A 15,607-nucleotide genomic window follows, 5' to 3' on the forward strand; every position below is an offset into this window, starting at 1 on the left:
TGTCGTATCCTTGTTAGGACATTTATAACAATGTCTTTTAAGACTGCCCCAGGCATGGCATTGTGCGTGAGGTAGTAACGAACCACCTGCTTGTGTCCCCTTTTCAGTCCCTTGATCATCACAGTAAGTGCTTGAGTCGTGTGCACAAGCTTGTCTGCACCCGCTACAAAACCTTTAAGCAAGTCGCTTCGTGCATCATAACTGATGTGCTCCTTCAAAGCAATTTCATCGATCACAACACAGACAAGCTTCTCTGCTACTGACAAGCTATCAGCCTTCATTTAAAGCATTTTTAGGACACTTTCATTGAGCCCAGGACGTACATCAAGGGCACTCAACCATCTACGCAGGGACCTCACAGCCGGTAAACAAAATATCTTGCACAAGAATAAGTAGGCCTTTGGCGAACAATAATGTAACGCCAAAGCAAAGTTATTGTCGTACTCGGTGTACCGAAAGCCCTTCAATTTTTTCTGGAGCTGTTTTGACTGACTCAGAAGAAAATCCTGTGAAACGCTGACATGAACAAGTTTTTGTAACAATTTGTTTCGTGAGGATGCCTGTCTTAGGGAGTTTGTCTCAGCTCTTAACCGGCTTACGAGCTTTCGCTGTGCATAGGCCACCTTTTGAGAGTTCCGAACATTGGCTTTCAGTTGGGCGATCTGCTGCTGGCAGTATACTTGAGTCCGCTTAGGTTGTCTGGCATCTTGGAGTTTGATGTGAAAACTGTCACGAAGGCGTGAAAGGCCTGCCCCATCAACCATGCTGTCAGCCAGTGGTGGCATATAGTCATCGGACTGCCCAGCAACCGTCCCAGCATGTCCCGTAGACAGGAGCGCTGGCCAGTGCACATGAGATTTCATCAAGAAAAAGAAGCGAAAAAACAGTCTTCAGTCAAATCTGGTTGATGCGAACGAACATTCTGCAAACGTTATACTTACACACTGACCCTTTTTCCGCCAGAGGCAGTCCTCCAGCTGGGCTTTCCACTGTCACCGGCTTTCACCAGCAGCGGCACATTCTTGACAGAGTGTCTAGCAACTGCCTGAGAATTCATAGTCCACTGGGGTGCTGTAGGCAGAAGGTGACACGCGTAAGATTTTACGAACAAAGAAATGTGAAAAGATAAAGTACTCGGTCAACTCTGGTTGATTCGAAAGGCTATACTGGAAATGTTATACTCACACATGCGGCCCTTGTCATCCACTATCAGTGCACTAGCTCGCTGGCCACGCTGGTGTTCGCCAGTGGCGGCACATTCTTGTCCAACAGCCCAGCAGAGCAGGTAGACAGGCGCGCTGTAAGAGAGGCCAGCCCACATGAGATTTTATCAACAAAAAGACGCGAGGAAATAAAGTACTCGGTAAACTCTGGTTGATTCGGAAGGCTATCCTGGAAATGTTATACTCACACATGCGGCCCTTGTCATTCACTGGCAGTGCACTAGCTGGGCTGGCCACACTGGTGTTCGCCAGTGGCGGCACATTCTTTTCAAACTGCCCAGTACAGCAGGTAGACAGGCGCGCTTTAAGAGAGGCCAGACCACGTCAGATTTTATCAACAAAGAGACGCGAGGAAATAAAGTACTCGGTCAACTCGAGTTGATTCGAAAGGCTATCCTCGAAATGTTATACTCACATATGCGGCCCTTGTCATCCTCTGGCAGTGCACTAGCTGGGCTGGCCACGCTGGTGTTCGCCAGTGGCGGCACATTCTCGTCCAACTCCCCAGCAGAGCACGTCGACAGGCGCGCTGTAAGAGAGGCCAGCCCACATCAGATTTTATCAACAGAGAGATGCCAGAAAATAAAGTACTCAGTCAACTCTAGTTGATTCGAAAGGCTATCCTCGAAATGTTATACTCACACATGCGGCCCTTTTCATCCTCTGGCAGTGCACTAGCTGGGCTGGCCACGCTGGTGTTCGCCAGTGGCGGCAAATTCTCGTCCAACTCCCCAGCACAGCACGTAAACAGGCGCGCTGTAAGAGAGGCAAGCCCACATCAGATTTTACCAACAAAGAGATGCCAGGAAATAAAGTACTCGGTCAACTCTAGTTGATTCGAAAGGCTCTCCTCGAAATGTTATACTCACACATGCGGCCCTTGTCACCCTCTGGCAGTGCACTAGCTGGGCTGGCCACGCTGGTGTTCGCCAGTGGCGGCACATTCTCGTACAACTGCCCAGTACAGCAGGTAGACAGGCGCGTTGTAAGAGAGGCCAGCCCACGAGATTTTATCAACAAAGAGATGCGAAGAAATAAAGTACTCGGACAACTCTGGTTGACTCGAAAGGCAATCCTCGAAATGTTATACTCACACATGCAGTCCTTGTCATCCACTGGCAGTGAACAAGCTGGTCTTGCCATGCCGCTGCTGGCTTTTGCCAGCAGTGGCACATTCTTGGCAGACTGCCTGCCAAACGCCAGAGCATTAATGGTCGACAAGGGTGCTGCAAGTAAAGGGCAACTTGCATGAGATTTAATCCACAGACAGTTAGGAAGGACGGTCGGCTTCGTTTAGAACTCCTGGCACTTCCGGGACACCTGGCTTCGTTCACACAATGATGTGCGGTTTTAGCACCCAGGTTGTGTTATGGCACACTTTCGTTCTTAGCCTGCGTGAGTGAATGCAGTTAGTTTCCACGCATGCACACAATAAGTGTGAGCTGTATTGTGGGGAATATGCAACGTCAACAAAGAAAGATAATATTTATTTCTTGCACTGAACAAGAGTCCCAACACATATCAACTGTACCAAGAGATGTAGTGGCAATACAGGTATTATACCCGTGCCACACGGGCAACTCGAATGCCATACACAACGAATGACATTTGAACGATCAGGCCATCAGCGCGCGACACTCCGAGCGTGGGTCGTTCCACGCGCGGCAGATCGCGAGCCGAATCGTCGATCACACTAATGTCATTCGTTGTAAATGGCATTCGAGTGACCCGTGTGGCACGGGCATTACTTTGCCTGTGCAATGATGCAATCATTGTGAAGTACGTCTGTGGCTATTAAGATCGCGGATGTCCATACCGAACATACCAATGATCAGAAAATCGCACCAAGAACGACCCGTACGAGTCGGAGTCTGCAATATGCGAAACTAGGTCACTAAGTCAAAAGTTCCGAGCCCCACAAACACCTAGCACCTGTAGTGCGCGTAGCCCGTTTACTATGATTAAATCGGAGCGTGACTACGACTCTCCACCTATGAAACCCCACCCGGAATACCGTCTTACGACGAAGGCCTTTTAAAACTTCTATTACCTTTATACGCGATTTGACAATCATATCAACCATAGGGTCGTATGTGCTCTTACATAGCAATTGCGCACTTACCTTTGACTCCTCATATTCGGGTTTTAGAGCGCAGCTCTTAGGGGCCCGTTCCCGGCTTGAGCGGCGTCGGCGTCGCCGTCGGCGTCGGCGTAACCAAGGTCACCCTAAGGTCACGCGACCCCCAAGGTCACGTGACCCCCAAGGTCACCCGACTCGCAGAGGTCACATGATCCCTCCCCAGGGTCATGTGACTTCCAAGGTCACGTGACAATCAAAGTCACGTGACCCCCGAGGTCACGTGACCCCCCCCCCCCGGGGTCACGTGACCACCTTCAGGGTCACGTGACCCCTCGCCGAGGTGACGTGACCTCCCCGATGACTTCATCGTCACTGATGACGTCACCGGCATCCCCATCGTCATCATCACTGATGACGTCATCAGTGACGTCACTGATGACCTCACCGGCATCCGCATCGTCATCGTCACCATCACTGATGGCGTCATCAGTGACGTCACTGATGACGTCACCGGCATCCGCATCGTCATCGTCATCATCACGGAGGACGTCATCAGTGACGTCACTGATGACATCATCGGCATCGTCACGTGACCCCCCCAGGTCACTTCACCCCCCAGTACCCTTCCCTCCTCCTCCTCAAGAGCTGCGCTCTAATTCGGTGTTACAGGGAGTTGTAAACGGCTTTCACTTTTTTTAAAATCGCTGTCATGAAAGTGGTCGGAGCACACCCGATATGTGCTGTTTAGGTACTCCGCTACACGACTTTGAACACTGTGATCGATGTCCGACCTGTTGCATCGAACGACCCATTCCCGACATCTGAAACGATAACATAGTGTCAAATTATCTCTGACGATAAAAGGTCAGCATGAGAAACGCGACACCAAAGTGGTTTACTTACGTGATCTGATCGCGAGGGAACCGAAAGAATGAAAGGTTTTTGCCCGGCAAGGTCCGGTTCTTGCAGTGGAGGACGGCGCACACTGCCCCTCCTGTCATCTTCTTTGATTGCTTACAGCGGCGAACGCGTCATACTTCGTGCACTAATGCGGAGAAACACGCCGATGCGGCGCCAGGTAGCGCAATGGTGGCCACTGACACTCGTCGCGTTCGTCGCTCGTCGCGCCCGCAAGCCCGGCGCCCGCGTGACCGCCCGCCCGCGTTTGCCATCGTCGGTGACGCATATCGGTCACGTGCTCTGGCGAGAGTGGAAAATGGGAGAGGGGGGACAGGAAATCGGGAGAGGGGCACATTCAAATTATCCCGTGCCACCAAGGGAGGAATCGGCGCGGCCATGAGTGCGTCTAATGCAATAGAGCGGAGTGTCCTGTATTCCCCCTTGTAAAGTATTTGACCTCTCGGAGACAAACTTATCCTCCTCGCCCGTTTATGCCTTCTGTTGCCTCCCTTCCCACCCTTCTACACTTCCTGCCGGAACGAGAAGCTTTTGGCGGCCACTCCTCGTTCCCGGCTCCGCAGTTCCGGTCTCTCAATAGACTTCTTCCAAAACCGATGCGCCCCATCGCGGCGAAATATCACGCAGTGCACTCTGGGAACTAGTTGGCCACTCAGTTTCGATTTGGAGTGAGCAGGTTCATCTCATGCTGTCACGCCGCGACCGAACGCGCTGATTGCGTTTTCGATTATTTGACTTTTTACGAATGTACAATACACTCATTCTCAAGCGATACAAAACGAAGACCGGGGCACTTTCCTTGGTTCCCGAAACACCGGATATTCTGCGTGCGTATGCAAACGTAGTAAGAAGTCCCCTCAAACCACGAATGCATATTTGAGCTCAATGTCAGTAATCCCGTCTAGTACTAGTGAACAACAACTGAAATTTTGTCACCTTGGCCAAATTTTGTTTGCCAAACGTCCGCTTCTTGTTACTTCATTGGGCGAAAAGCAAGCCGCATCTTCACAGGATCATCAAAGTTGAGCCCAGCGTTGGCGCGTGAACTTTTAAGGAAACGCAATAAAATTCGACCTCACTACTGCACAAAAGTTACTATGATGTCCTCCTCGTGTCATCACATATCTCACACTTAAATTTTATGCTGGTAGAAGAATACGTTTTCGCAAACACTGAGATCGGCTTGCTACGTCGGAGGCCCTAATAAGCGTCCCCTACTCCTCGGTAAGCCTTTTTGGACGAGCTTTCCCTGTCGCCCAAGATCTGTGTCTTGGTGTGTCTGAAATTATCTCGGCATACTCAGTCAGGAAGAAAGCAAACACAAAACAAATATGATAACCAGTAGCAAGTCAAATGCGCTTTGAATAATTTCGTTCGTTTGGCGCACCACAGAAGGGTTCATGCCCGTCCGGCGCACTTCCGGCGGACGATGCGACATTCTACACACAAGCGCTCGACTTTTTATTTCTTAAAACGATTTTTATGTGCGAATGTGTATATATGTTTGCAGGATAACTTATGCGCATACGCGATGTTCAATATTAGTGGAATGCCCAAGCGGGTGGAAACTTCACTTCGTGCAGTGCTGCGGGGCAGTACATATAAGAGATCAGAAGTGTGTTCAAATAGAGCTTTTCAATGGCGCCTCCGAGTTTTACCTCGCGTACTCAGGCGCATTAAGAAAAACAGTAAACGCAAAAAGTTATATTTCGTCTATGGACGCACGAAGCAAACTTCCTGATCAACAATACTAACTTGCTCGAGCTAGATGTATGCATACTTATTGGTTGCTACAGCTTGCTGATTCGCACACAAGCAAGATCCGCGAGCTTCGCAGCGCCGAAATTCCCAGCACTGGCTCGTCCACATACCTCGAAACACTAACAGAGAGGCTCAAGTACAAAAACACAACAAGCATGCATTAAGGTGCAACCCCACCCCTGGGTAGTGTGATTCTGAACCAACAGATGGCGGTGGGATCGCCTTCCAGGCCTGTACATCAATGCGAGAAATTGTGTGTGGTTGCGCTTCGATACAGTGGGGTATTCTTCTATATCCAGAATTTGACATCCCTGGTCCCTTGCTTGGTTTTCTCTGCACGAGCTTTCTTTGGAACGCGCACGGCTGCGCCCGTTCTTGTGCAAGGGGGCCAGTTGCCACGCTCCGAGCTCACGTCTCCAGCAAATGTAGGCAGAACAAAACGAGAAAATCGTCCTGAGCCAAATGGCGAGATACGTGCACAACAAAACTACCGACGCGTTGAAAAATATAAAATTGCCTGCGCGCCGTTATCGGAGATTTCAGAGGCCAATGACACATATTACAATGTGATCAGATTTATACTGATACGAACGAAGGTGACGAGAGGACGAACAGTGAACTGAAAAATAAAGGTTCAATCGGCGAACTTGTTCCAAACAAAAAAAGAGTAAACAAAGAGCGTCGAGGCAGCAGAAAAGCAGGCGGCGATTCGGCAGCGTAACAAAGAGCGAGAGCGAGACTGACTCGACAAGGTCGCTGGCAGCTGCTTATCTAGAGTGCGTCACATCACCATCTCGAAAGTTCGGCAAAGAAGGTTCGAGCGTCGCGCGTTCGGGGCGAGGATGAACTGGCACTTTCGAGGACAAGAAAACAGGGCGAAAGTTCACTCCCATGCAAGAATGAACGCGAATCTTCCAGAAGTCCGTGACCGAGCGTTGCTTTCTCGGCTCTGCGGGCGGCAATATGACGGGCCGGCCCTTTTATCGTGCATGTGTTTGGATCTTTGTGGATTTCCAGCAAAACGTGATGACGTCATAGTTTGATTATCAAAATTCTAGCTTGAGGAATTAACTATCTAAAAGAAAAGACTATATTTGGGCGGTCAGGTGTCTCATTTAGGTAGCTGGGTGTCCATTTTGACCCAAACCGCGAGACTGAAAAACACAAAAAATGACACTCAGGTTCAGATGTTGAGTTTGGTAAGCCCAAAGTAGGACTGGTGCCATAATAAAAAAATGTCCAGGTTAAAAATATACTCACAGCAATAAAGAATAATTATTAATTTTAATACGAATTCGGTGATAAATGCAATGACTGACCAGGCAAAGATTCTGGGTTTGTTGATAGCTTTTGCACATAGTTTAAGCAAGTTGCAGGGTGTCACAAGAAAAAAATACAGGGTTTCTTTTTACCGCAAGAATAAACTAGGCATCGCCGAACGCTCATTCTCCGCCCATAGGTTAGCGCTAGAGGTACAACCAGATGTCAAAGTTTCAGCCCAATACGATACCTTATTCAAAAATTATAGGTGATTTTCTGAAAAGTTCAATGGGAAAATAGCGGCCGACGGAGTTTTCGTATACATGGGGCTCTATGGCACCAGAAACGAAAAACAGGCCCAAAAATGGGCTCCATTTTCCCCATTGTAATTTTCAGAAAATCACTTATAACTATTGAATAAGGTGTCCATTCGGGATGAAACTTTGGCATCTGGTTGTGACCTAGTGCTACCTTTGGGCGGAGAATGAGCGTTAGGTAATGCGTAGCTTATTTTTGCGGTAGAAAAAAACCTGTAAATTGTTTTTGTGACATCCTGCCAGTCTTAATTTGGTGATTCATGCGCGCAAGTAGTGCTGTGCAAAAATGAAAACTATGCAAACGGGTAGGCTTTGACGTTGTATAAAATATAGTGTAAGCACGCACATGGTACGCTGATTAAGAATGAAACAGCTTTACGTTTTACACTAACGTGTGCATCAAAAGCTAAAGCTTGTACACATATACTGCTGAGGCCATTGTGTTTTAATGCTCATAATAATTTATTACCCTCAGATTTGCTGTAAGTTGTCTCTTGATTGCTTACAACAGAAAAAAGAAAACACGCTAACTCTGGGTTGGTAGAAAAACTCCACCTGCTGATGGCCACCAATCATCTCGGCGCCGATTATGAGTATTCACTGCATGCCAACGGTCGCGTGCTTAGAACGAGTTTTTCCCACGTGATTTCATACGATCGCAATTGTTCTTGACAAACAACAATGTTTAGTCAGGCAAGCGGTCATATGTGAAGCTTAAAATATTTTCTATTGGTTGTGACACACGTGGGAAGTTGCACAGGTTTTTTTTTTCTTCTTTTTTTTAGAATCCGCGAAAAAGAATGCTCTTGGGTTAACTTGGTCTGCAATATTATATGTAGCACACAAAAGAGCACGAACTAAATCGCTGTGGGAAACGAAAACAATAATGATAAACAAGCGTGTAATCACGCGAAAACTGAGGGCATTGCACATATACAGAAGGTAAGCTTTGTTTCACTAAATGCATTACCAATAAAGTATTTGGTTTTATCTTGCGAGCGAAGCGGAACACACAAGTGAGAGCATACTGTCCTGAACTACACTTCTAGTGAACAAGCGCACCATCCAAAGCACCGAGCTCGCTTTTATAGCGTTTGGTGCGCTCAACGATCCCCCACTGGAACAAGCGCACCATCCAAAGCACCGAGCTCCGTTTTATAGCGTTTGGGGCGCTCAAACCTTTGAAAACACAATTATAATCAATTCTATTATTTAAACAATCTTTAGTAAGTGCGCCTATGCGTTTTTATTTTTTTTTAATTTTTTTTTGCTTTTACGTTCACGTGCCGTTTTCTTAGTTATATAATATGTTTCCAGAAGTCTGACAACTATAGTCTGTTTCATTATAAGTAAGAGCCACATAATCAAAGATGTAGACAAAAAAATAAAAATAAAAAAGAACGCGAACACACATTAAAAATGCGATGTAACGGCGCATTCAAAATTATTCGTTAGTTTTTTAGAAAGCAGCAATTTCGTAGGACGATATTGTTACACGATGAAGGTTATAAAAAGTGCAGTGCAACTGTTAGCTCGGGGTCTTTAACGTGCAGTACGCAGTATATGTGATACACGATCGCACGACGGTAGGATGCAAATGGGTGACTGAACCCAGAGTCCCTGCTAAAGCCCCTTAATAAAGGCGCTTTTTACAAGCACCGCCAACCATTATTGTGAGAACGCGCAAGACACGTGCCACGAGCGGGCGCTCCGCCGCCATTCGCTTTCAAGGGCCAGTCATTATACACCCGTGCCCACGGTGCCCGTGCCACACGGGCAACTCGAATTCCATTTACAACGAATGACATTTGATGGACAATCAGCGCGCGACACTCCGAGCGTGAGGCGTTCCACGCGCGACAGATCGCGAGCCGATTCGTTGATCACATGAATGTCATTCGTTGTAAATAACATTCGAGTTGCCCGTGTGGCACGCGTGCCACACGGGCAACTCGAATGTGTTAGTGCTGCGTCGCCATTTGTGACCAAGGGTCGGTCGAGACACGGGCCTCGTGCACTGCCACCTTTGAGGTTATTTGAAAGACCAACGCAAATACAACGAGGGGATTTAGTCCCTACACGCTCTGCAGCGGGAGCTCCGTGCTTTGAACGGAGCTTGCACTCGAGCATTTCTCCACGTGCTCTGATCTCCGGTGCCACAACACACTCGGCCAACGATCCCCCACCGCACTTGATTTATCCTGTACGTTAGACCAAATGAGCTACACTTAAAGTATCGGCAATTTTTTTCCCGATATGGTTTTGGGCGCCGCCATGTTGGTGGTTAGTGACAAATCAAATGCAACGCCCGGTCGTCATGATTCAAAAGTGCGACTTCCTCAGCAATAGTTTCGGTGTCAGGAAGCTCACGTAATATTGCTTCGCTTTGTCGCCAACTGTTTAAACATTTGTGGAAGACGGAAAAGCGTTTCCTGTGATTTCAGATAAAGCTTCAGATAACTGACAAGCATTAAGCATCCATATCTGTATGAAGCGTAGCTTATTTAGTGGGTCTAGTTTAGCCCGACCGCATAGGCACAGAAAGAGAACGAACAGCTTATAGCGCTCTTGGCGCTGCTTCAGTGGCTTCATCAGCCCGTAGCGTTGGTTGCGCTCCGAACTAAGGAAAAGCAAAACAAATATTCATATCTTAGTGTTTCACAAGCCAAACCAACAAAAAGCACTTAACACGCCCCCAAAAAATTATTGCGGGTTTATTTTGACTAACCGTAGATCTTTGCAACCGAAATCTCAGGTTGGCCTCCGTCGGATTGCGGGCACCTCGGCCGATATTTAAACCCGACAAATATAGATTCATGGGCCAGCGCGTTGGCTGAGAGGAACTGAGACGTTTTAATGCCATTGGCACTCAAAAGCCATCGAAATGGTTTTTGAAACAAAATATAGTCGAACCATTCCGACAAACATAGTTTGATATCGCAAATGATTTATGCAAGTGATAAAAACATTAAAATGTTTTCGCATACGTGGCGGAATCTGAAATGGCAGAATGCATTTCATGGCGCCCCTTTCATTTGAATCGCGTCGGGCATGTGTACCGACGCACAGTAGATCGCGCGCAAAAGTAGCTGTGGTGCACCCGCAGCCTCGCGCTTGTTGTTCTCACATCTCTGGCTCGCTCACTGCGGGCATCCAGGCATCTGACACCCTGACATCTGGCGCTTTTTCTGTCTTTCACGTGGAGTTCCAAGCGGCACATGTCGGAAAATGCACATCAAGTTGTTCTTGAACACGTGTCGCCATCTGTACTTTATATTAAGAAACTACAATTCGCCGTAACTGAATTGGAAAAGTTTGAGGTCTTATAACATTCTTAATGTCTAATAGATCGATATGGAAGTTCTGGAAAATGTAATATCGAAGGATGCTTCATAATTTAATGTCTCATTATTTTGATTAGTTGACGTGATTCCGTTTTTATAGCGCCATAAAATATTACAATTTTAAACCTTATTTTTTATATTAAAATACACATTATCTGTGCAGTTCGTTGCTTACTTTTTTTATTTTATTACATCTAACCGAACGCTCACGTAAAATATCGTGGCCGATGGGACGTTATAACTCGAGAAATATTTTTTTCAATATTAGAGACTGTGGTCAATTAAAAGCCAAATAATTAACTAACAACTGAACATAATCGTGATATTAGGACATTAAATCATTGTTGAAAACATGCTCTTTAATTTGACACAAACTTTATAATTGTAAGATACATAGAAAGAAAGTTATAAGCCGTCGGAAGAGCACCAAAACGTCATGCACGGTGGGGTTGCACCTTAAGACAAGCTATACGTCTCGGACTTGTGCTGAAGCTTCGAGGTCTGGCCATTTAGGTTAGTTTAGAGACCACAAATGACGCTCTCGGGACCAGAAAGCATGAGATAACGGCCGTTAATAGTCCACGCTCTGTGTGTGACCTCTAGTCGACGTGTCGATCGAAACCGAAACCATGCCACCCTCCTCCATGGCCAACTAGTTCCCAGAGTGCAACGCGCGCCGTGTTGCATGCAGGGCTTTATGGAATTAGCCTATTGCACGTAGTGGTCACGGGCGCGGCTTGTTGGCTGGCGCCGGGCGGCTGTGTTGCGAAAAGAATATTGTTGCGGCTGGTTTTGCTTGCGAAAACTTGGTGCGCGAGGTGGCGCTTCAAGACGCCGAAGCCCACGCCCCTGCTTCAGATGGATACACCCATGTGCGAGGACTGACCAAAGTAAAAACGCTGACCTCGATGTAGGACACGACGCTCTGCGGCAAGCCATTCCGGCAGACAAGAGACTTGTCATCGCGTTCTGTGATAATCGGGATGCCGTATTGTCCACCAAAGAGCGCCTGCCCTCGATCATTCGAATATGAAGTTATAAACATCCTCAAAATCAGCGTGAAACTCCGTGGCGCTCCCCTAGAATGCCTCGAACGGCTAAAAAAAGGAACGATTCGGGTATTTCTTGTTCGGAAAAAGTTTGGTGTCGATTGTCACGACTGTTTACGGAAAGTCGCCAACGGCAAATGAAGAGAAGCGGAAGATTTAATCAAGAAATAAAATAATCGTCTCCACTTTCACCGTGTTTGTCGGAGCGTTTTATGCCAAAAGAGCAAAACACGAAAACCGTGGCGCCAAACTCTGTGTATTTTGAAGGGTTTTGTTGACAACTCCAGTCCCACCAGGAAACATCTTTCCTTGCCCCCGTGTTCTGCGTCGTGTCCGCCAGGTGGGACGGCGGACTCCGACAAACAGGCTGAGTGTCGGCGTCGTTCGCCGCTCGTTGTCGTGTGTCGCTGTCGTTTGTTGCTGTCTGTCGCTGTAGTGGGACGCGGCAATTAGTGGAGCGTACTCTAGAGCTTTTCGTACGCAAGGAAATTGCGGTCGTGAGCGCGCATGCACAGAACGCGATAGAAGAGCTAACGTATCGCGTACGCACGCAACGCTGGGGATCTTGCGTTGCGGGCTTTGCGGGAAGCTCTCGAGAGATCACGGGCCCAACGAGAGCACCAGTTTCAAGATGGCGGTTACTTCGACTGGCGCAGCAAGGGCGACAGGGTATTCGGGAAGTTCAGTGTTACGTGAAATTGTGTGGTGTTCAGCTCGGCGATTCATTCCGGCAATTCAATCCGGGACCTACCGCGGTCGCATCAGACCGCCGTGCAGCTGAAGCAGTGCACAGTGAAAATGTTCACCGCTCGCAATGTGCGTCCAAGCTGCGATCTGCTCAACGCTAAGCCTATTCGCAGAGTTCACCGCCGACGGGCGAAGTTATGAAGTCACCGAACTGGTCGCTATGCGCTGGACATCAGCAGGTCATGGATTCCATTCCGCGACAGCATTCATGAAAGGCGCCGTTTCCAGGGGACGAGTGCCGGAGACTTCGTGACCGAATTTGGCAACGCACTCGTACTCGTAGCCTCGGTACCCTGCAGAAAAGCTCGCTTAACGAGGCGGCTGCGGTTTGGTTTAATTTGAAATAAAATAATTTCCCACGTTATCATTTTTTTTTTTTTTTTTTGTGGGGATCATGGTGGTTTTACAAGCACGCGCAATTCTACGGCTCGGGCGAATTTAACCAAGGACATGCGAGTTGTTCACTCGGAAACGTAACGCACAACTAAATTCGGTCCGAGCAGGTCGTTTTTAGCGCAGATACATTATTGCGTATTGCCTACTTAAGAGCCAGCAACGCTATATACTAAAACTGAATATTGTTAAGGAAAAGTCGATTACAGCGCTATCGCTATTCTCTGTATATATATATGTATATATATATATATTTTTTTTTTTCACGTTTGCGGGTTCCCCCGTTAAGATCAGTTTCATGGCCGAGTGGACCAACTACCCCTCTCTAGGCAACTGTATCCACAGTAAAGAAAAAAAAATCAGCCGCCATCTTGGCACCTTGTGCCTGGGAGTTTCGGACTCTAGGAACGTTCAGTGACTAGCAGATAGCCATATGAAGCAACTTTCATGTTTCAACTCGTCGCTAAAGGGTGGAGCTGTTATTATCGTGCTTAGTTTAATTCCTCCTCTCCCCGCGTTTTACTCCTTTCCATCGAAAGCTATCCTCCTTGTCCTCCTTCCGCGCCACGCCCCCCACCGCCATTATCTGGGCCCACAAGGCGCGTGCGCCTACGTGCCGTGCCGGGTCGTACTTGTTTGCTATTGCATACGGCGGGCTAGAGTTTTTGTGAAGAAACTAGCGTTTGTACACATTTATTGGAGCTCTAAAGCACGGGAAGAAGTCTTGATCAGCAAATATAATAACGCGAGTAGTGTTGGAATCGCTTTCTTTCTCCGAGCTTTCTCCGATGCCGCTGAATACAAAACATAAAAAATGCCAATGTAGTCATGAATATTTTGGGACATCGGCATGCACTCCGAAAATATATTTTGTTTGCCCGTTTATTGCAGCAAGAGCTGAGAGAAGACACACGATAGACTGCGTCTCTCTCTGGGTGTAAAGAGGTTCGTATGTTGCTGACGGGAGCTCGTGCCGTCGCTTTGAGCATGGATTGAGCAAGCGCCCGCGACGCTCGCAGTCCATAGCGTACGTTCTGCTAAAACTTTTCATTTTCTTGAACAAAGTACATTTGCAGACTCGGCATCACTCGAGTTAAGCAAATAAAAGACACCACAACGCGTGCGAAATCAGGGCTTTTCGGTAATTTTAAGCAATACCGCCCCTTTTGCCAAACCAGCAGCTTGGTTTACTTCGTACACATTTTATAAACGTCGAATACTACCTAAGACTGTGCACGTGCGACGACTGCAATTTACGCGCCTCATGCCATATAACTACCCACCAAATATACTCACATGTATCGCCTCAGTTAAAATTAAAAAAAAAAACAATAGCGTGATCTGTTCCCTTGGCAGTGCGTTTCTCATTTCGCCCAGTTATTAGGGAGTTTTCGTAGACCGCGTTGCCCCCTCCGCTAAGCTTTCCGCAACGAAGAAGTTGCTACTGCGCCTGCGCGCTGATAGCCTTGACTGTGGAGTTCCCGCTATCGTAGCGGGTTGCGGAGGGCCTTGCGGGACGGCAAAAACGATCTACGAAAACTCCCTATTAGCGAGGCCCTTTTCATCCTTAAGCGCGAGACACATGAACGGCAGAATCGTCCGAACCGGCAATCCGAATGCCGCTCCGAATTGCCGCACGCAACAGTTTGAGATACACGCTTCCGACCTTGCAAGCGACACTACGAACCGTTAGGCTCCGCCCAGGAGATCTAGCTTCCAAGCACTCCAGCGGAGGTCCGCGTTCATAAATCTCTTGTCCCAGATTGACGGATTAGCTCGCACAAGCGAAGTTAGGAGGTTGTTCTCGCTAGCCCGTGCATTCTTTGCCGGGGCCATCTTTTTCGAATGAGTCAGCTAGATCCACGCGTCCGGCTTTCCTTCGCCCGTCCCGTTTTCTTGTTCTCCCCGCCAGACCCAGTACCTCATCATGACGTCCGCGCTAGCTGTGCTGTCATTGGCTGGACGCTTCCGACAGTCCGTCCGCCGTGCGAAACTATCTGGCACGTTGGACGCACGCCAGATCGCCGATCCGACATCTGACGCGACCAAATTTTTTCGGATCAGGCAATCGTATTGCCAGATCGGACGTCGGATCGCATGGATATTTCGCGCATGTGTCTCGCGCTTTACTCTGTTTCGAGAAATTGTTTTGACGTCCTCACGCGCAAGGTACACCCTTGAGTTCACTTGCAAGGCATATAAGCTTTGCCGTACACCCGTGGGCGTGCCTTACGGCATGAGTTACATATGAGGGGAGAGAGAGATGTTTCAGGAAAGCCTTAAAAACACAATAGCAAATTTTTTTTCATTCTCAATAAATAATGTTTTATGAACTGCAGATGACAAGTCACATACAAAGATGAAGACAAGAAAATACATATTGTTACAAAGCAAAATATTGCACATTCGGAAGAGGTCGGTGTGAAAAAATGGAAGGAGTTGTAAATGTCTTTATCTTCTTGAGGCCAGTATTTGCCAAGGTCACTGGCTCAAACTGATCGTTCGCGAAGTGAAC

General features: G+C 47.7%; 1 protein-coding gene across 1 annotated transcript; it reads right to left on the reverse strand.

Annotated features, from left to right (window-relative positions):
• Positions 1-685: 685 nt before the first annotated feature.
• Positions 686-3,360, reverse strand: LOC120845543. Its single transcript, XM_040217282.1, has 8 exons — positions 3,346-3,360; positions 2,318-2,449; positions 2,093-2,177; positions 1,866-1,979; positions 1,639-1,752; positions 1,412-1,525; positions 1,186-1,298; positions 686-1,071 (listed from the first exon to the last, which is right to left on the reverse strand). The coding sequence occupies exons 2-7, from the start codon at positions 2,429-2,431 to the stop codon at positions 1,210-1,212; spliced, it is 630 nt and encodes a 209-aa protein (XP_040073216.1). The 5' UTR covers positions 2,432-2,449; positions 3,346-3,360; the 3' UTR covers positions 686-1,071; positions 1,186-1,209.
• Positions 3,361-15,607: the final 12,247 nt, after the last annotated feature.

This window comes from Ixodes scapularis, unplaced genomic scaffold (assembly GCF_016920785.2).
Source record: "Ixodes scapularis isolate PalLabHiFi unplaced genomic scaffold, ASM1692078v2 PGA_scaffold5__190_contigs__length_132052651, whole genome shotgun sequence".
Classification (NCBI taxonomy): Eukaryota; Metazoa; Arthropoda; class Arachnida; order Ixodida; family Ixodidae; genus Ixodes; species Ixodes scapularis.